This window comes from Ceratotherium simum, chromosome 8 (genome assembly GCF_057802395.1).
Source record: "Ceratotherium simum simum isolate JZ-2026a chromosome 8, ASM5780239v1, whole genome shotgun sequence".
Classification (NCBI taxonomy): Eukaryota; Metazoa; Chordata; class Mammalia; order Perissodactyla; family Rhinocerotidae; genus Ceratotherium; species Ceratotherium simum.
The window spans coordinates 12,382,188-12,404,057 of NC_141907.1; the positions used below are offsets into that span (position 1 = coordinate 12,382,188).

At 41.8% G+C, this 21,870-nt stretch overlaps 1 protein-coding gene across 1 annotated transcript in view; it reads left to right on the top strand.

The window, feature by feature from the left end:
* Positions 1-21,870, top strand: part of CD38 (CD38 molecule) — a 51,483-nt gene that overhangs the window by 19,235 nt on the left and 10,378 nt on the right. The window contains exons 2-4 of the mRNA XM_014788883.2: positions 13,097-13,226; positions 14,849-14,984; positions 20,410-20,495. Coding sequence (XP_014644369.2) covers positions 13,097-13,226; positions 14,849-14,984; positions 20,410-20,495 — 352 coding nt within the window. The remainder of the gene's footprint in view (positions 1-13,096; positions 13,227-14,848; positions 14,985-20,409; positions 20,496-21,870) is intronic.

Sequence of the window (21,870 nt, forward strand, 5' to 3'; positions counted from 1 at the left end):
CCTGTTGATGGACATTTGGCTTGTATTCACTTTTTGGATATTATGAATGAAGCTGCCAAGAGCACTAGTGTACAAGTTATTGTGCGTACGTATGGTTTTGTTTTTCCGGTATAAATACTAAGTGAAATAGCTGAGCCATATGATCTAGCTGTTTAACAAACTACTGAACTGTTTTACAAGGTAATTGTCTAGTTTTACATGTCCACCATCAGTGTATGAAGATTCCAGTTGTTCCACATCCTTGCTAACGCTTGATATTATCAGACTTTTAAATTTTAGCCATTGTAAAGGGTTTGTAGTGGTATTTTTATAGTGGTTTTAATTTGCATTTCCCTCATGACTAATGATGTTGGGTGTTATCTCATGGGCTTATTGAATTATGTATTCAAATCTCTTGCCAATCGTAAAAAATTAGGTTTTTGTTCTTATTATTGAGTTGTAGGAGGTTTATGTATTCTGAATAAAGTCTTTTGTCATATGCCTACTGGAAATATTTTCTTTCATTTTGTCACTTGCCCTTTCATCTTCTTTAATGGAGTCTTTTAAAGAGCAAAGTTTTTTTTTTATCTTGATGAGGTTTAATTTGTACGTTTTTTTCTTATATAGCTTGTACTTTCTTATATAGCTTATACTTTCTTATATAGCTTGTACTGATCCCTTTCTAGTTAATTTTTATGTAGGGTGTGAAGTAAGGGTCGACTTCGTTTTTTTTTCAAATATGAAAACCTATTTGCTATAGTGTTATTTATCGAAAGAACTTCCTTTCTCCATTGAATTGCTCTGACATCTTTGCTGAAAATCAATTGACTGTGTGTCTTAGTCAGTTCAGGCTTCTATAACAGTATACTATAGCCTATGTAGCTTATAAACAACAGAAATTTATTTTTTATAGTTCTGGAGTCTGGGAAGTCCAAAATTAAGACACTGGCAGATTTTGGGTTCTGGTGAGAACCACTTCCTAGTTCATAGACAACCATCTTCTTATTGTGTCCTCATATGGGCGAAGGGAAGAGGAAGCTCTCTGGTGTCTCTTTCATGAGGGCTCCGCCTTCCTGACCTAATCACCTTCCGAAGGCCTCACCTCCAATACCATCACATTGGGGAATAGATTTCGACATGTGAATTTAGGGGGGCACAAACATTCAATCTATAGCACCATATAAATATGGGTTTTTTTCTGAACTCTATTTTATTCCCTTGATCTGTATCTATTCTTTCACCTCTATCACATTTTCTAGGTCACTGAAGCTCTTCAGTAAGTTTTGAAGTCAAGTAATGTAAGTTCTCCAGCTTTTTTTCCTTTTAATTGCTTTGGTTGCTTAGGTTGTTTGTATTTTCATGTAAATTTTAGAATCAACTTGTCAATATTTTAAACAAAGCATGTTGAAATTTTGATTTGTGATCTGTTAAATCTATAGACACATTTTAGTGATATTTACCATCTTAATATTGAGCTGTCTAACCCATGAATATGGTATACCTCTCTATTTCTTGAGGTATTTTAAAATTTCTCACAACAATGTTTTTTTTTTCAGAGTACGTCTTGCATATATTTTGTTAAATTTATAGCTCAATATATCCTATTTTTGGGGCCGGCCCGGTGGCGCAAGCGGTTAAGTGTGCGCTCTCCGCTACAGAGGCCCGGGGTTCGCCAGTTCGGATCCCAGGCGCGCACTGACGCACCGCTTGTCAAGCCATGCTGTGGCGGCATCCCATATAAAGTGGAGAAAGATGGGCATGGATGTTAGCCCAGGGCCAGTCTTCCTCAGAGAAAAGAGGAGGATTGGCAGATGTTAGCTCAGGGCTGATCTCCTCACACACACGCACAAAATATATATATATATATCCTATTTTTGTATTCTTATAGTTTTATTGCTGTTATATACAGTAGGATATATAATATATAACATATTAGATATTAATATATCTATATATAATTAATATATATTAATATATCTATATATAATTAATATATATTAATATTTAGACAGAAACAAGTTTGATGTGTTTGAGAAATGGAAAGAAGGACAGTTTGGCACATAGCGGGTGAAGGGCAGAGGAGAACAATTTGAGGTCAGAGGTAGCCAGGGATCATATGCTCATCTAGTTTAGGCATTTAAATTGTTTTCTTGCATGTAGTTCCAAAAATATGCAACCTTACACAAGAGCAGATCCCTATGTGATACATCCCTGTAGCAACCACACAATTCTTTATTCTTATCCCTTATTTAATAGCTGTAATTCCCAAAGGACCGAAAGCTTTGGAGGGTAGGGGCTATGTCTTCTTAACCGCTGTTTCCTTAGAGTATACCTAACACTCTGCCTGGCACCTCCAAGTACTCTGTATTTAGTGAACAAAAGAATGGAAATATAAACAGGTAAAGTTGTATTTTTTAATATAAATATATTTTATAAGTTCATATTTATAACATTTGGATATTATAATAATGAAAAGTAAGTTTTAATGAGTATAAGAATTTGAAGTAAGGGTTTACAAGTGACTATCACAGAATGATTCAAACCTCAGTATTAAATTTCTTTTGCTAATTTGTTTTGCTTTATAGTTTCAGAAAAATTTTCATTCCAACAGATAATTAGTAAGGAACTGGTTTGCTTAGTATTCTAGGAGAAGACATGCTCAGGCTTGAAATGAGGATGAAAGGTGAGGCATGGAAGGATAAATTTAGGGATATAGTTTTTTTTTTTTTTTTTTGGTGAGGAAGAGTGGCCCTGAGCTAACATCTGTGCCCACCTTCCTCTATTTTGTATGTGGGTCCTCACCACAGCCTGGCTTGATGAGTGGTGTAGGTCCACACCTGGGATCTGAACCTGTGAACCCGGGCTGCCGAAGCAGAGCACGCCAAACTTAATCACTACGACACTGGGCCGGCCCTGGGATATAGCTTTTTTTAATGATACATTTATAATATATTTAAATGCAGGCAATATTTCCCAAGATCCTCCCCAAAATAAATTATCTGACACAAAAGCAAAAAAACTAGGAATCAATAACAAAAAGATAGGTATCCTCGTCCCTTTTCATTTAGAAATTAAAATAGCTCTTGACACGACTTCCTCGGTGATAATTCAAATGGTCCATTATCAGTCTTCATCTTCCTTGACTAATCAAGAGCATCTGACACGGCAATCTCTTCCTTCTGCTTAATATACTTTCTTTCCTTGGCTTCCAGCATAACCCATCCTTCTGCTTTTTGTCCTACACGTCTGGTTGCACCTTTCCAGTCTTTGCTGGTTTCTTCTCCCATCCTCCTATGTTGGACTGCCTCAAGGCTCAATCCATGGTCATCTTCTCTTCTTTGTCTTTTGGATGCTGATCTCATATAGTCTCATGGCTTTATTTCTCCTGAACTTCAGATCCATATATCTGTTTATTCCACAGCTTCACTTGCATGTTTAATAGACATTTTAAAGTCAATGTGTCTAAAACTGAACTGATCGATGTCACCTAGACCCAAAGTCTTCTCTATCCCAGTTAATTGCAACTCCATCCTTCCAGTGTCTCAGGCCCCAATCCTTGGAATTCTCATCAACTCCTTATTTCTCTAATACTCCACAACCAATCTTTTAGGGAATTTACAACGAATCCAGAATCTATCACTTCTTACCGTCTCCACTGCTACCACCCTGGTCCAAATCACCATCAGCACTTGCCCAGATGACTGGTCTGCCTGTTTCTGCCCTTTCCCTCTTTTAAACTATACTTGACAAAGCAGCCAGAGCAATCCTTTGAGAGTTAAGTAATATCATGTACCTCCTGTGCTCAAAATCCTCTATGGCTCCTCAGTTCACCATGAGTAGGAGCCAGATTCCTTACAATGGCTTGTGAAGCCCTGCCCAGTCAGACATCGTTATCTTTCTGACCTTATTGCCATCTACTCTCCACCTTGTTCACTCTGCTCCAGCTACACTGGCTTCTTTGCTGTTTTTTGTACACATCAGGCATTAGGGTCTTTGTGATCGTTGTTCCTTCTGCCTCAAATGCTCTTCCCTTGCATGTCTGTATGATGAAGTCCTCGCTTCCTTCAATTCTTTGCTCAAATGTCATCTACTGTCCACTCTGTTTAATGCTGAACATTGCCACCTCCTCTCCCATCATGCCTGATGCATTTATCCTACTCCGTTTTTCGTTTTTTGCCATAGAACTTATAAATTTCTAGGATACTCTATAACTTACTTATTCACTATTTTTATGGTCAGTCTTGCTCTGGTGGAAGGTAAATTCCCGTGAGGACAGGGACCTGTGTTTGTTTTGTTCACTGGTATATCCTACATGCTCATAAATGTGCCTAGCACATGGTAGATGCTCAATAAATATTTACCAGATTAATGAATTAATGACTGAGCTTTCCTTTGGCCTGAAGAGTCTTCGGATTTTAGGATTCAGTTTCAAAAATCCTACTTGCCTCAGTGAATGTCAGCAATCACTCACTTCTCCCAGAAGATGGCAGTCTTCACCCTCAATATAGGTGCCAGGAGCATCAAATCTGAGAATTAACAGCTGAGTTAAACTGCTTGTTTTCTTTGGGTCAAGACAACCTGCCCTGCTGACTTGAGGGCAGGAAAACTCATGGAATGAGTGTATTACCCCTCGAGATCTAAGTGCTTTTAGGGATGAGGATTTAGGGTGTGAGAGCTTTCCCTGGGGAACTTTATGAAGGGTGGTGTTGCTGTATTGATGGGGACTTTGAAATATAATTCTTTGTGGGAAGTGTGTAGCTTTAGAGAGAGGTGACAGCACAGAATTATGAAGCCTAAAGTTGGCTGACAACATACAAAATCGATTTAACCACCAAATATATCTTTTTCACCTTAGCATAAGACTTTAACCCTTTCTGCCCCATCCCCTCTCACCCCACTCACTTCATCCTATCACCTGGGAATAACTGTGCCCTATCCTGGTCTACAGCTTCTCACACAATCTAGGGAAACGACAACCCTTCTTGGGGTCTTAGGTCCCCACTTGGGGACCCCCACATGGCCCCCACAGGGCCATGATTTTAAATTTCCTGTGGGAGGCAGCATTGTTTAGTAGAAAGAGAGAAGTTTGGAATGTAAGGCAGCTCTGTTATTCACTAAACTGTCTGGCTTTGGGCAAGTTACTAAACTCTCTGAGCATCAGTAGCTCTAAAACAGGGATAATGACAGTACCCTCTCCACAGGGCCAGTGTGAGATGTGAATTGGATAAGTATAAGGGAAGCACTCAGCGCAGTGGCTAGCACATGGTGAGCATTCTGGTGTTGGTGCTCTCTCCCTTACCTTCTTCTAGTGCAACCTCCTGCCTCTGGGCACCTGGAGACAACCTACCTGGGTAGGTCAGAGGTAGGGAGAAGGGGTGAGAAGTGAACAGGAGGAACGACTCATGGGGGATAGGGTGAGTGATGACCTGTCTGGAGTCTGCTGGAAGGAGCAGGGTGGTAGGAAGGGGGAGGACATGCCACTGACCTTGAAGCCTGACATTTGTGCTCAGACTGCACAGCATTGGGCCTCCAGGTCATCCACTGAGGAGGCAAGCAGAAAACTATCAGACTAAGACTCCAGCTCAACGTGAAAACTTTCTTATTAACAAATCAAGTCTTTTAGAAGCTGCTCCTGCAGCTTTTGCCAAGCGTAAACCCTGATTCAGGCAGGCTGATTTCATAGGCCTTTTGATTCTTTAATATCTCATTCAAAATTGCCAGTTACTGTCAATGCTGCCCAACCTAAGGCCACCAGGAACACAGTGTGGTTGAATAAGATGGGTTTATCACTCTTTACAGGAAAAGTGAGTGCTCATCATAGGGACCCATGGGGGTAGGGGAGGGTTCAGTTGGAGGATGTTAGAGAGGACTCACAGGGCTGGCCTCATGGCTCAGCAGTTAAGTGCGCTCACTCCGCTACTGGCGGCCCCGGGTTCGGATCCCGGGCGCGCACCGACGCACCGCTTCTCTGGCCACGCTGAGGCCGTGTCCCACATACCGCAACTAGAAGGAAGTGCAGCTATGACATACAACTATCTACTGGGGCTTTGGGGGAAAAATAAATAAATAAAAATTAAAAAAAAAAAAGGACTCACAGGATGTGGACTTGTTTTAGGAGATTTTGGGGAAGGTCCAAGGGGACTGGCTTTGCCTAGTTGCTGCAGGATGGGTCTGATTCTATGATAGGGCATCTGAATAAATCGTATCTATCCAGCTGGAAGAATGAAGCAAAGCTGAAGTTGTAATTGGTAAAACAGTAGCAGGCATTCATGTTAGCTATGGTAAGAGGATGTTTGGCCATTTTTTTTTTTTTTTGTGGTTTGAACAATTGTTTTTTTCTGTTCACATCTGGTGTGTCATGGTCACACAGTGGCCTTATCTGATGTTAGTGTCCTGGAATTATGTTCAGCAGAACAACACCAAGGCCTCACTGTGAATGCCCGGCCAGCTCTCAAGTGTCATGGGCTGTGTGTCTCTTTTTCATCATCAACATCTCCACAGACAATCTTATGCACTCTAGGTCCCTGGGAGGAAAGAGCTAAAACAGCTGGTTTGTGATGGCTTTCCTTAATTTGGGAAGAGGGATGATCCTGAGGGAAAGAAAGGAAGGAAGTGAACTGTTCTCATCTCCTTGTCAACTGGACCTCCAGGTAGATGGACTAATGATATTTGCTAGAATGAAGGACCTATCTCATGAATGCCCTCAGCAGGATGTCTTTGGTTAAAGGATTACTTATAGAAAATAAATTCAGAATCTGTGAGGCATGAGTCCCTGGAAAATTGTGTAAGCTGTCGAGCTCTTTGGGGAATAAAATGGAGATGTGTCATCACTTCAGTCCTTCCAGCTGTGTGAGGAACTCGACGAAAATTCACTCAGTAACCTTGTCTATTATTCTGGGCCAGAAAGCGTGTGTCCCATGCAGGAAGGCAGGCAGGACCTGGGAGCTCTGCAGGATGTGCTGTCCTGTCCTTGCTCTGTCTGAGCCTCTCAGTGACCTTATTCACAAAGTTTGATTCTGGGTGTGATCTGATTAGTGAGAGTGTGATTTGACAACCTAAGGATGCAAGGAAGTCTTTAAAGTAGAGAGAAATCTCCATTGGAAGAGGTCTATGGCCCTACCCCCCACCCCACCCCATAATGCACATATTTCACATCATCAGGCCTTGAGAAGTGGGTCTGGGGTACCAACACTAAGTGTTACCTGGCTCGTGGTGTTGTCTTTAACTGGATAAGGAAAGAGAAAAGACACCTTGTAGCCAAGAGACTTTGGGGAGGGCACAAAATAACAGGTGGCAACCAAAGGGGCTTGGGCTTGAGCTGTTCCCCTGTTCTAAGACCTTCTAAGATTCTCAAATGTTTGGTCTAATTCTCAAACAACTTAAAAAGAAAAGGAAAATTTTGTTATGACTCCCATTGTAATGTATGCTTAGCATAGAAAAATGCAAAATATAAGGAATAGAAGGCTACAGAGCAACCCTCGTACTCCTAGAAATCAGATATAACTGTTTTTAAAATATAGTTTGATTACTGTGGGTTTTGTTTTCAGTTTAAAAAAATTTTTTGTGATCACACTATATCTTCAATTAAAAAAAAATGTAACCTCCTTTTAAAAAGTTACTTGGCTAATACATGAATCCATTTTTATTGTAAACCAACAATATAGAAAAATATGGGATAAAAGTGGGAATTCCCCTTTATTCCTCTTCCCCGAGACAACCCCATTACCAGTGTGATGTGCATCCTTTTTCTGTTTTCTGTAAGTTGAGGTCCACTTTTTTCACTAATGTAAAATAAACATCCCTCAGGCTATTCCAAGCTCTGTATAAAGATGTTGTTCAAAGGCTGCTTTATATTCCACTGAGCAGAGGCGCCCTATGAACTGTCCCCTTTTGTTGGCCATGCATCTCCAATCACTCCAAACCCACCAAGGAAGCAAAGGCAGAAAGTGGTCAAATGGAAACCCACCGTGGTTATAAATACAGATTTTGCATGTCACGACAACCAGGAGAGCAAAGAAAAATCATCTTCAAAATAAGGATACTGAATAACATTAAATCAAACTTGTTTTGTTTTAATCCCATTTCTATCCTCTGTAGTAGAAAATTAGAAAATGTTCTACTATTTATTGTGTTTTCAAGTTTAGTGCCTTGGACAAGTCGCCAGTGCTTTAATTGTAATTAATTTTGTTCTTCTCTGCCCTGCACCGTGATAGGAGTGTATGGTGTGTATCTCTCTTTACAGCTCTGGGCCTGTTGAGAGGCCCACAGTGGGCCTAGGTAAGTATCTGTGGAATGAAAGGATGAGTGGAGGAAGCACTCAGTTGTCCACAATGGATGAACGGATAAACCAAATGTGGTATATACCTACAATGGAGTGTTATTCGCTGTGCAAAGGAAAGAAATTCTGACACATGCTACAGCCTGGATGAGCCATGAGGACATTATGCTAGGTGAAATGAGCCAGTCACAGAAAGACAAATACTGTATGATTCCACTTATGTGAGGTACCTACAGTAGTCAAATTCACGGAGACAGAAAGCAGAAGGGCAGTTCCCAGGGGCTGGGAGGAGGTGGGAATGGGAAGCTTTTGAAAAACTCCACGTTCTGCTCTTCTGCTTTCCGCATTCTGACTTTGTCTGTCTGGAGCAGGCGCTGTATCCTTTCCAGAGCCCTCCAGGTGATCCTCAGGTGTGGCCAGAGTTGAGAACCACAGGACCAGACAACTTTGACAGTCCTCCTGGTTCAGGGGGTCCCTGTAGAGGGGCCACAGTCACAGACTCACTTCTTGGGAACAGCCCTTGGGCCAGCAATGGCCACTTCCCAGTCCCTGTCCCAAGCAGCAGGTCCCCCTGGAAGTATCACACCTAAGGCCTCTAATTTTGGAACAGAGGAGGCATTGAAGAAATAAAAAAAACCACATTAAACTTCCAGACACGGCTCTTACTCCTTCCATGCTGCCTCTTCAGTCAGAGACATCTGCTTCTGTCTCTGCTGGACTCAGGAATTCCCGAGGCCCTCTGTTTTCTTTAAACCAGCCAGCTTACTCAAAACAGCTGTTGCTTGGCTATGATTTGAATTGATGGAACTGTACTCTACTCACGGGGACAAAAATGAAGATAGTGGACTTCCGCAAAAAACGAAAGCAAGGACTCATCTTTCTATAGCCACACACTTGAACTTGAGGCCCATTCTGTGATGACATATGTGATTGAGTAAAGCAGACATCTCTGTACACTGCAGTCTTAATTTCTTTATATATCTATACCTATATATCAATACAAAATATATAATTATTATATAATCTATAGTTTAAAAAAATATATATATATACACACCAACAAAAATGCTGACTTGCACCTCCAGGATGAGATGTTTACTTTTGACTTTAAGGATGAACAGTAGCATCATGAAGCCTGCCCCTAGACTTCTTGTCGCCTCTCCCCCTTTTCTCTTATTTGTGGGGCACATTGGAGGTTCTGATCTCTGAGAAAGAGAGAGGGAAGACAGTTGAGTCACAAACTCCTCCGAGGTCTCTTTCAACTCTAATGTCCTCTAACTCTGCTCCTTCTAAACCAGGGGCTCTTAAATTTTTAACCTGGGGTTTCTTGAACTCTGAGGGTGATGTTTCTTGAACTGAGGTCTGCATTGCTAAGAAGCATAAGAATAATTTTGGAGGTTGGTGAGTTCTCTATGAGACTCCGTTGAGTTTTTGTGATTAAATAAGAATATGCTATGAAAGCTTATGGTGTATGCTAGATATTCAGCACATGTTAATTTCTCTTTCCTGCCACATCTTTTGTTGTGGAAAATTCTCTTGTTCTTCCCTCTCAGGGAAACGTTTCTTCTCCACCTTTTGTCCGCCTCAAGTCCTGTATGTGCTGCTAAGGACAGAGGTAGAAGAATTTTACAGGGAGTTGGAATCTGGAACAGGAAATTCCTGAGAGGGCCACTGTGTTAAATAAATGGAATTAAAACATGGTCCTCTATAGAGAAATAACCGCCAAACGCCTTTCCCTAAACGCCCCGTCACGGTGCCCCATAAATTTTCTCTGACACCGAAGTACGTAATGTAATAACTTTTTTCCTTAAATATATAATATATGGAGAACGCCGGGCTGACGATGGTTTCCTGGCACAGCTTTTGACGTCAGTGCAGTTGAAATGTCTGTGCAGACTGGGCAAGTGGAAGGGCGTCCGCGGAGAGAGCCCCCAGGAGCCAGGCGCATGTCACGTGTTACCCCATTTAATCCTAGCACGCCTCCCGTGAGTGCAGTGTTATCTCCCTCATATGGATGGAGAAACCGAGGCTGGAGCAGTTAATAGCCTGCCTCGTAGGCAATGATGCTGTAACAGCAGAGTGGGAGCCTGACCTTCAGGCTCACAGACTTGGGATCCAGTCCCGCCTTTACCACTTCCTAGTTGTGTGACCTCAGGCAAGTTGATTAAATGCACAGCCTTGAGGTTTCCTCCTCTCGGTAAAATGGAACAGTGGTGGTATCTCCCTGTGACAGAGCCTGTGGGCTGACCCCTTCTTCTCTAGGATTTAAACCATGATTTTAGAGGTGCAATGGCCATCAAAATTAAAGATTACATTTCTCATTTTCCCTTGCAGCTAGGTGTGGCCATATGACTACATTTTAGCAAATGAGATAAGAGCAAATAGTAAGAGCATCTTCTAGTACCTATCTGTAAAAGGCAGCTGGCACATGCTCACTGCTGCTGCTGCTCTTTCCTCCTCTTACTTCATTTTCTTTCTCTTCCTCTTTTTCCCCCCTAATCTTGCCTGCTGGCTGGAATGTAGTCATGATGGCTGGAATTGGAGCAGCCATTTTGGACTGAGTAGATGGGTCTCTGACATGTGGAATGTCATACCAGTCCCAGATACTAGCCTCCACATCGATATACGAGTGAGAAGTAAAATTCTGTCTTGTTTAAGTCCCTGTAGTTTTAGGTCTTACTAACTCAAATCAAATCCTGATACACACGCTCACAGAAGTGTTATAAGATTAAATGAGATATGCATGTGATGCATATATTAAGCCCTCAATAAATGCTACCTGTTATTATGATTATTATCACCCCAGCACACCCAGATATTAGATGGCTGATCTGGAATTTTATCCTGTGGCTGTTTTGCATCAAAGCTATTACATTTTCTAAGCTGGTTCTTCCTAAATCCATCCAAAACTGAGAGCAAAGTGAGACTCATATTGCATGTGGACAAGGAGATAAGCAGGGTGTTAACCTCCGGCCTGTGTTTGTGCCCTAGATCTGACCCCAAGCAGCTGTCCCCACCCCAGGCGTGGGGCATACAGAATGTCTTTCAGGCCCTTGTAAGGATGAGCCATGTTTCTAGGTTAGCGCATGGGGCGTGGGCCATGCCCGCCTCTGCTGGCTGGGAGTGACTGCTCACAGCCAGGAAGGTCTGAGCCAGGGGCACAGAAAGAAAGGAAGGAAATGTAATGCTGACATTGGTTATGCTGTGCTGGGCACTGTCCTGAAAGAATTTAACATGTGTTTTACTTAATTCTAGGACATCTGTATTAAGTAGATACCTTATAGATGAGGAAACAGAGGCAGAGAGAGATTGAGTGACTTTGCCAAGGACACACAGCATAACTGGCAGAGCCAGAGTTCTGACAGGCAGCCTAACTCAAGGGTCTCCCTCCCTGCCCTAAACAGAAGGGCTTTCCCCTGATTCCTGCCCCAAAAGAGCAGGTGGGCAGGGAGGCTTCTGTGGAAGGGCCAGTGCCATGCTAATATTCTCTGATTCCTTGGCTTATTGGAGAGAAGCCAGTCTGAGTCAGGAAGGCAGGAGATCCTCTGGAATGGCCTACTGTGTGTGCTCCGTGATGGGAGAGCAGACTCAGAAGGGAATAGAAAACTAGGGGTCTTGTCTTTACTTCCCCTGGTCAAGCTGCCTGACCTGGTACTGTACCTCGGCTCCCTGCTGCAAAGGCTGGAGTTTACTCTGATAATGATAACTGAGCTCTCCCAGTGGAAACCCACTTCTCTGCCCCGAGGAAATGATGAGCTATGTGCACTGTTAAAACAAACACGCAAAGAAAGTTCCATCTGCTGTCTTCTCTAGACCTCTTTGCCATTCCCTCCATCATTCTTCCTTGCCTGCCTGCTTTCTCAATGCCAAGGGCTGTTTGGAGGGGATGTGGAACTGAAATTTCTATTTCAGAGACTTTTCTCCTTTGGGACCAGCTCAGAGTTTTCCAGAGTGATTTTTCAAAAACAAAAATCAGGGGCTGGCCCAGTGGCCTAGTGGTTAAGTTTGGCACACTCTACTTCAGCAGCCCAGGTTCAGTTCCCGGGCATGGACCTACACCACTCATCAGCAGCCATGCTATGGTAGTGACCCACATATAAAATAGAGGAGGATTGGAAACAGGTGTTAGCCTAGGGTGAATCTTCCTCAGCAAAAAAAAAAAAAACAAAAACAAAAATCAGCCAAGGCAACTTCCATGCTTAAAACCATCCAATGGTTTCCCACTGTCATTAGAGTAAAATTTGAAATTGTTTCCCTGGTCCGAAAGGCCTAAGTGATCTGCCTCTTGATTATTTCTCTGACGTGATTTCTCACTATTCCCTTTGTCCCTTTACACTGCAGTCATGCTGTTCTTCTCTCATTTCCCCCCAATCAACAAGGTCTTTCCTGCCTCAGGGCCTTTGCACTGCAGAACCCTCATCTGGATTCACTCCTTCTCAGCATTTAGTCTCAGCTTAAATGACCTGGCAGGGAGACCCTCCCTGACCAGCCTCCCTAAAGTGTCATTGCCTCAGTATTCTCCTGGAGGCCCTCCCCACTGATTTCTTGCATACATATGATCATCTGTACTTATTTTGCTAACTTATTTGCTTGTTTGTGTACTGTATGTGCCTCTAACCAGAGTGAGGTCCACGAGGGCAGGGACCTTGTAGGGCAGGGAGGGGAATGCTCATCTCATAACAATATTGCACAGATCAGCCAAGATGATTGATGTATATGAACTACTCGGCACTCAATAAATGCCTCCTACATGAGATTTTTTGGGTAATTATGCTCCAAAAATATGTTTGAAATCTGATTATTCCTGTTTTATTTTATTTTCCACGTTTTATTTCACAGAGATAAAGACTGCCAAAAGATACAGGAGGCGTTCATAAAGTCATTTACTTCTAAGGACCCTTGCAACGTTACAGAACAAGACTATCAACTGTTCATAGAGCTGACGAATCAAATTGTACCCTGCGACAAGGTAATTGGGGCACGTTATTCACTTTAAAGCTGAGGATAAGAGCAGAGAGAAGAGGTCACAGGACCAGATTTGGACCAGGATGAGGGAAGATGAAAATCTGGACATTAGAGCATAGCTGCGGTTGTCAGGGATGGCGTTTGTGGGGCTACTTGGGGACCAGGATATCATCAGGATTTAGGACACCTGGGGAGGGGAGATAAGAGAGAGAAGTGGGGACATGGAAAGACAAAAGGATACTTGGCCAAAAATCAGGCCAAACAAACCTAACACAAAACCCAACCCAAACAAAAGTAACCCAGCCTTACATAACTATAAAACTCTCCCCTCCCCCTGATAATAATAATACTGTAGAATGCTGTCTTTGCTTCGTAAGGACTCTCTTAAACTTTATCTTATTAGGTCTTCACAGCCATCCCGTGGAATAGGCAGGTCAGGTGTCACATTCCCATTTCAAGTGAGAAAACCGAGGCTTGGCGAGTTAGGTAACCAGTGATCACTCAAGTTTGATGGTCTTGAAAGTGACCAGTTGAAATGTCAATGGCACAAGATTTGGAGCTGGAGAGACCTGATTTTGATACATTGATGATGCCATGAAAGGTCTGTAATGGAGAGCATCTTTTCTAAAGTCAGCATTTAAGGTGAAAATTCAGTGTGCCCCAAATCCTCTTTGTGAAGCCCTTAAACTAGCCACAGATCACAGCCTCTCATCCCATCGTCAGAGAGCGAGAGTGATTATGGAGCTCCTGCTTGCTGCACCAAGCACAAGGCCTTCCACAGAGGAGCTGCTTGGTAAATAACCCCCTGGGTGACACTTGTTGAATAAGTGACTGTGCCACAGACATGGGACTAAGCAGTTCATTTGCATTGTCTCATTTAATCTCCTCAGCATCCCAGGAGTTCCTTATAGTTATTATCTTACCATTTTACGGATGGGGAAAGTGAGGCTTAGTGATGCTTTGTTTGCCCAAGGTCGGACAGCTAGTAGGTAGTGATGCTGGGCTTCAGGAGGCAGCGTGACTCCAGGGCCCGTGTTTCAGATTACACCCTCCTCCCGTGGAGAAGGAACAGACCCACGGAGCAGACGTTGTTCTGAAATTTGACTTTCTGTACCTTTACAAAGGGATCCTGAAAAAGACTCACCATATTTGTTCTTTTCTTTTCTTCTTTTTGTGGGCATAGGGGAGATTTGAGGAAAGAAATAGGGGTTATGGAGCTCTTTAAGAATCAAAGAGCACTTCTCCCAGGAAATAGCGTGTAGACAAAATTGTTTTGCAGATAGCTTTAGGAATGTTGGAACTTCCTAATGCCTTCTCCAGATGAGTTCCAAGCCTACGTTTATTCTAAGATTTTGATCAGTGCCTTTCAGACTTTTTTACTGCAATCCAGAATAATAAATTCATTTTACACTGTGATGTGGAAAGCACACACACACACGAACACCCTCCACACACGCTCTCGCTCACTGACACACAGAAAACAGTGATGCACTCAACAACACTTACCCTCCCTATATGTGATTTACTCTATTTTCTATGTTTTTCTTTCATTTAAAAAAAATGTGGGTTTGTTTTTTTGACTTACTAAATTGATCTCAATAACAAGTTGTGTTTGTTCTTTCTTAGACTGTCTTTTGGAGCAAAACAAAGGAGCTGGCGCATCAGTACACGGAGATCCAGCAGGAGATGTTCACCCTGGAAAACACGCTGCTGGGTTACATTGTCGACGGTCTCCGGTGGTGTGGAGACGCGGGCTCTTCTGGTGAGGATCTGGGCCGTGCGGGTTGGGGTTGCTCGGGGACGTGTGGGGTGAAGGAGCCCCGAGCTCTGCTGGGGGCCCTGAAGAATCAGTGTGGAGCAAGGAGCCATAGGCGCCCGTCCTGATGCCATCTATACCCTCACTTGACAACTCAAGCTGATGTAAAATAGCATTCTTTAGATCAACTCCTGTTTTATAGAAAAATTGACTTCAGAGTTTGGGGCTGTCCATGCTCCCTGATTCCCTCCTTTCTGAGTGCAAGTGGAATCTGCTTCTGAATGGTTGGCATTTTGTTTTCTATAAGGGCGTCATTCAGGACCAAAGAATTCTAGAGCAGGCTGAGGTCACAGAGGGACCCAAACCGCAGTGCTTGTTCCACAGAACAGCCACTGTGGCCATGAGGTGCGCTTCTCTACATCTCAGGCCACTTTGTGGCTTTGCTGTCATTTTTCAAAGGTTATCTTATCTTGCCCAGAAACACCCAGAACACCTCACTGTGGGAAGATGTTTTCTACTCAGGAAACCCTACTGAGCCTGTTTTCACTTCTTTTTTCCTTTATACTGTGGATATTTTTACTTTATATTGATTTATTGTTATTGTTATTGCTTTTGATTGTTATTAACAGCTTATCTTATCGTAGCTTCTTCATTCCAGGTTTGCGTTATTTCCAATTACAAAAATGGTGCACGCTTATTTGAAAGATACTTGCATATTACAGAAATGCATAAAAGTAAAAAGCGAAGGTCACCCTGCCTCCTTCCCTCACTCCTCAATTTCCATGCCACTTCCCAAAGGAGGACTGTTGTCAACAGTTTGGTGTACATCCTTCCAGACATTTCCTTATGCTCATACAAACATATACATTTAAAATGTACACATACTGTTCTGTAATTTGCTTTATTTATTTAAAATGAGCCGGTATAAATACAGCCATATTTTTTAAAAAGGCCTCATCATATCTCCTCTATGGATGCATCATAATTTATTTAGCCAATCTCCTATTGACAGACATTTCGGTTGTTTTAGATGTTGTTGCTATCACAACCACTGTTGCAAGGAGCACTTTTGTACATACACACACGCACACCACAACACACGTACATCTGCATGCGTGTGGAAGCATTTCTGAAAGATAAATTTTTACAAATGGTATTTCGGTGTGGATAAATTGTGCTAGAAACTGATAAATTGTCATTGAAGAGGTGGTAACAATTTATACATTCATCAAAATATCTGAGATTATTTATTTACCTATACTCTCACCAACACTGAATATTAATACTTCAAAATGTCTTTGCCAATTTGAAAAAGAAAGAATACCTTGGCTTATTCTGTGTTTCTTTGATTGTGAGGCTGAGCTTGTTTATGTATTTTATGGTAAATACCTCTATTTCTTTTGTAAACTGGCAGTTCATCTTCATTTTTATTGGGATGTCTGTTATTTTCTTATTTATAGAAGCTCTATATAAATTAATAATAGTAGCGAATTCTCATTGGGCCCTTACAAAGTCCCAGCTGCCGTGCCACATACTGTATGAGTAGTCGCTGGTTCAGTCCTTCACAGCCCCATGAGGTCCTATGGCGATCCCACTTCGCAAATGGGAAGTCCAAGGCACAGGGCTGTTAAGTAAGTTGCCAGCTAGTAAGTGGCAGAGCTGGGAGGGAACCCAGGCTTACTGGCTGGAGAACTTGTGTTCTTAACCGCTCAGTCATCCTGCCTGTTTTCTGGCACAGAGGTGGCAAGTCTATTTTCCTTAGATTATGTTTTTCTTTCAACACTGTTTCTATTCTGTCGTCGGCCACAGAGACATGCAGTGAATCTGTCGATCCTTTCCTACTTGGCTTCTGGGTTTCATATTCCCCTTATGAGAAAAAGATTTTCCTTACTCAGGAGTGGAGAGTCTTCTGTATTTTCATCTAGTATTTTTATTTTTGTAATTTTTAAATGATTCTTTAATCTGGAGTCTTTCCCCCCGGAATAAAGGCATACGAATATCTCTCTCCATTTATTCACTTCCTTTTTAGTTAAGTTTTATAGTTTTTGCCATGTCTCCTGCTTCCCTTTTTTAATTTCTCTTTTTGTAAGTTAGCTTTTCTTGATAATTCATTTAATTCTTTCAGCTTTTAAATGTGTTTGCTGAAAACTTTTCTTTTTTGGTTTCATTTTTTAATTCAGCACCTCAATTCTTTCTTAGAATAAAATGGAGTTATAGCAAATAAAAAAATCTATTTCTTATGTATTTATATTTGAGTTCTATATTTTTGCTCTCTTTTCAGTTGAATCCTGTATAGGTTGTTTTATTTTGCCTACTTTCTTCTTCTTTGGCCTTAATTTTTATTGATTTTAACCTTTTCTCCCAATTTATTTGCTGTCTTTCCTGATTTTTATATTTTAATTGTTATATATTCTGGCTTACACATTTTTTTCTACCTGACTTTGTTGTACCTTGTTTATTTGTTTTACTATGGAAGTCTTAATTTCTGTTATAAAATTCTAATCTCTTTTTACTTCTTTTTTTATATGCTTAATTTAATTTCTCTTGCTTGGTTGTAAAATTTGCCTCCTTTTCTTTTTACCTCTAACTTTAAAATTTATTTAGTGGTGTGTTTGCATAATGGTGGGCAGCAAGGGGGAGATGTCCTTGGGGGGAGAGGGGAGGTGACAAACTGGGAGACTGCTCTCCAGATGTGGTTGTGAAGATAAAAGAGGTTTATGCCCTCGAAAACCTATGAAGGGTAGCACCTCTGTAGCACTTCACAAGATGTACGCTCATTTTCTCGTCATCAGCATTTTTGCCTCTATTGGGAGATGATTCAGATTTCTCTTTTGACTCCACAGTAATTATTTACATCTGTACATGAAAATGTTTGTTTTTTTATTTGTGTGATTTTCTTTTTAAAGCATTTATTTATTATAAACATTCCCAGAATTACTTCCTCATCCCTCAAAGCGTTTATAATCTAGAACTTTCTTTCCTGTCACTGGCAGTCAAGCCCACGACTGTGGTCTACAAGTGTATATTAGTTTCCTATGGCTGTCGTAATAAAGTACCATAAATTGGATGGCATAAACATTATAAATTTACTTTTTCACAGTTCTGGAAGCTAGAAGTCTGAGATCAAGGTGTCAGCTGGGCCATGCTCTCTCTGAATGCTCTAGGGGAGAATCTTTTGCCTGTTCTAGCTTCTAGTTTGCTGGCAATCCTTCGTGGTCCTGGGCTTGTAGATGCGTCACTCCACCCTCTGCCTCCATCTTCACATGGCTGTCTTCTCTCTGTGTGTCTTCACGGCGTCTTTCCTCTGTGTATGTCTGTCTCTGTGAGCAAACTTCCCCTTCTTATAAGGACACTGGTCATATTGGATTAGGACCCAGTTCCCCTAATGACTTCATCTTAGCTTGCTCACATCTCCACAAACCCGTTTTCCAAATAAGGTCGCAATTCCAGGTACCAGGGGTTAAGACGTCAACATATCTTTTGGGTTGACACATTTCAGCCCAGAGCAAGGTGGAAGTAGACAGGTGTTTCTCTAGGGTCAGCTGTACTCATACCCATAGAGGAAACAGGCAGCTGCCACATGCCTGACTTCTGGGGCACAAGAAAGTGTTCCAGGGCCTCTCTCCATGCGCCTCCCCTACCTGCTTGATGATGCAAAGTGGGGGTAAGACAGCCCCAGATTCTGCCTTCATTCTTACTCCACCCTCCTTACCCATCTCCAATCAGTCACCAACCTAATCTATGTACCTAGTAATTCATCCTTTGTTTTCTATCGGCATTACCACTGCTGAGTCCAGCACACTAACATACCCTCCTTTCTTGCTGGACTGCTGTAAGATTCTCACTGCTCACTCCTTACTCCTTTAGGTCAGCCTCCATCTGGCCACCACAGTGGGATTGTTTCTGTCTCTTACCTAAAACCTAAATAGCTCTTTTGCCTCTAGGATAAAGTCTACATTCCTTAACAAGGCCTGGCCTCTGTCTTTCATATGCCTCATCTTCCATCATCCCTTTCCTCATCCCTTCTGCTCTGGTGGTACTAATCTAAACCCATTAGGCTGTCTCACAACTCTGTGCCTTTGCACGTGTTCTGTCTGCATGGAACACCTTTCTCTGTCTCATCTGTCTGAAGACTCCCATTCATCCTTCAAAACCAAGTTCAACATCAACTTTCCCTAATAGTGCTGCACCCCCAACCCAAGTTGATCTTTCTCTGATTTAGACTAGATCATGTGTACTAGATCATGTGGCCTCTGAAGGCAGGGCTTCTATCTAATTCATCTCTCTATCCCCAGGAACTAACATTTGATAAATGTTCCTGCAGTCAAATGCAATGGATAAAGAAAATGTGATGTGTATATACATACGTACATACATACATACATACATACATACAATGGAATATTATTCAGCTCTAAAAAAGAAGGAAATTTGTCGTATATGACAACATGGATGAACTTGGAGGGCATTATGCTAAGTGAAATAAGCCAGACAGAAGACAAATACCGCATAGTAGCACTTATACGTGGAATCTAAAAAAAACAAGTAAAACTCATAGAAACAGGGAGTAGAAAGGTGGTTGACAGGGGATGAGGGACATAGGGAGAGGTTGGTCGAAGGGTACAAACTTTCAGTTGTAAGAAGAACAAGATCTGAGGATCTATTGTATAACTATGTATATACCATGTATAACATGGTGACTATAGTTGATAATACTGTATTGAACGATTGAAATTTGCTGAGAGAACTTAAATGTTCTCGCCAAAAAAAAAAAGAAAAAAAGAATATGAGGTGATGGATGTGTTAAATCGTTACATTGTACACTCTAAATATCTTATTTTATTTGTTAATTATACCTCAATAAAAAATAATAAAAATAAATATTTGTGCATTAGGCAGATATTCTTCAGAGAAGTAACACAAGAACTATGTATTCATGCTCTATGTCTGTTGTAGCTCACCAGTGGCTGATCCAGCCTTGACCAGGAGAGTGTAGAAAGACTCTGAGGCCATCTGAGCCTGAGGGGGTGGGGACTGAGGTGGGGGGAAGAAAGGTGTCAGCAGGAGAGGAGGAGTGCTTGGCCAAGGCAGCCCCTGAGGGCCCAGTTGTATCTCTAACTCCTCCTGGATCTGGGGATACTGTTGGGGGCTTTTCTCTATCATGTGAGCTTTGCTGCAATTTCCCAGAATGATGACTCAAAGTGGGTCACTGTGTTCCTGTCTGGGATTTGGAGGGTAAGGCAAGGACTTGGAAGCAATTTAGGGGACACTTAGTTAAATTAGGTAGAGATGTGTCCATTCTCCAGCCTCCAACTTGGCAGCAATGCCATTGGGAAAAGCCTCCACTATGATCCACTAGCCAGGGAGAGTGAAGCTGAATTATACCCTTTCTGTTCTACTTTAATTATTTTCTATGAACTATGTCTTTTAGAAATAAACTATAAATCTTGTCCAGACTGGAGGGAAGAATGCTTCAACAACTCTGTTTCTGTATTCTGGAACGCGGTTTCCAAAAGGGTAAGTACTAAAATTGAAATTCTAGAATTTTGGAGACCAAAGAACTTAAGACATCATCCAGTTAGTGGTTAGTTTTAATTCCTTTTGGGTCACAGTTCCTTTTAGGAACAAAAGTTTTGGATTCTCTCCTGAGAAAAATGTTCTTAAGCACATGCCAGAAGATTTCCACATAAAGTTTAGGGCATTCATGGAGGACCCATGGGCTCCAGTTAGAGAATTCCTGCTCTCTGGCTTTGGCTACCAGGAAGCTCGGGCTTGGTTTAATCCTCTGATCCAGGTATTGGCCAATCTGAGATTCCTAGAACAGTCTTAATAATCTATATTTATAGAACAGTTAGTGTGTGCCAGGCACAGTCCTCAGCTCTTTACATGGATTAAAACCTTTCATCCTCACAAGAACCCTATGAAGTAGGTACTGTGAGTTTCACGCTCATTTTACAAAGGAGAAAATGGAGGTACGGGTAAATAAGCAATCCACTAAGTGTACAAAGTTAGTAAGTGGCAGATCTGGAAGTTTATCCCAAATGGTCTGACTCCAGATCCAGACTCTAGGCTGGGCCATACCCCCCATCCTCCCTCTCCCCAGTGTCTCTATCTTTTTCCTACTTGACTCTAAGCTGCGTTTGTGCATATTTATTTTTCTTATAAGTTGCTTCTTTGCAAGTGGATTAGGAAAGAAAGGGAAAGAAAGGAAGGGAGAAGGAAATGAAGGAAAAAAAAAAAGAGGGAGAAAGTAAAACTCTACTATTTATAATTCTCCAAAATTAAATTTAGACATCTAAGGGGTCTGGGCAAGTGGAAACTCACATTTGTTAAGTGCGTATTTATGACAAGTCCTGGGCAGGTGCCTTACCTGTGTCGTCCTATTTAGTCCTCACAATAGGTGGTGTGGGAAGGTACACATCTCCACGGTTCAGGTAAAGAAACTGAGACTCAGAGGTTAAGTGACTCGTCCAAGGTCAATGGGCTAGTAAGTAGCAGAGCTGAGGGCCTGACCCACCTGAAGGAGATTTGGGTACACCCTGGTGTGGCGGAGACAGATAATCACCTGGCTTTTGAAGTAAGGAGACGTTTACACTTGGGCAGATTCTTTAACCATTCTGACCTTTAGATTCCTCATTTGTCAAATGGGGATAAAAATAATGCCGGTCCCGTAAGGTTACTGCAATGTTTAAACAAGATACCACCATCCCATGAACTCACTCAGAAGGCATTCCTTTAATAGATTCTTGTTGAGTACCTACTATGTGTGGTGAAAAATTGGAGGCACTGTAGAGTTTTTTGTTGTTGTTTGTTTGCTTTTTTGAGAAAAGTTTCTATTTATTTGATCACTCTATAATATTTTGGGGCAGTGCTATTGCTAAAAACTTTTAAA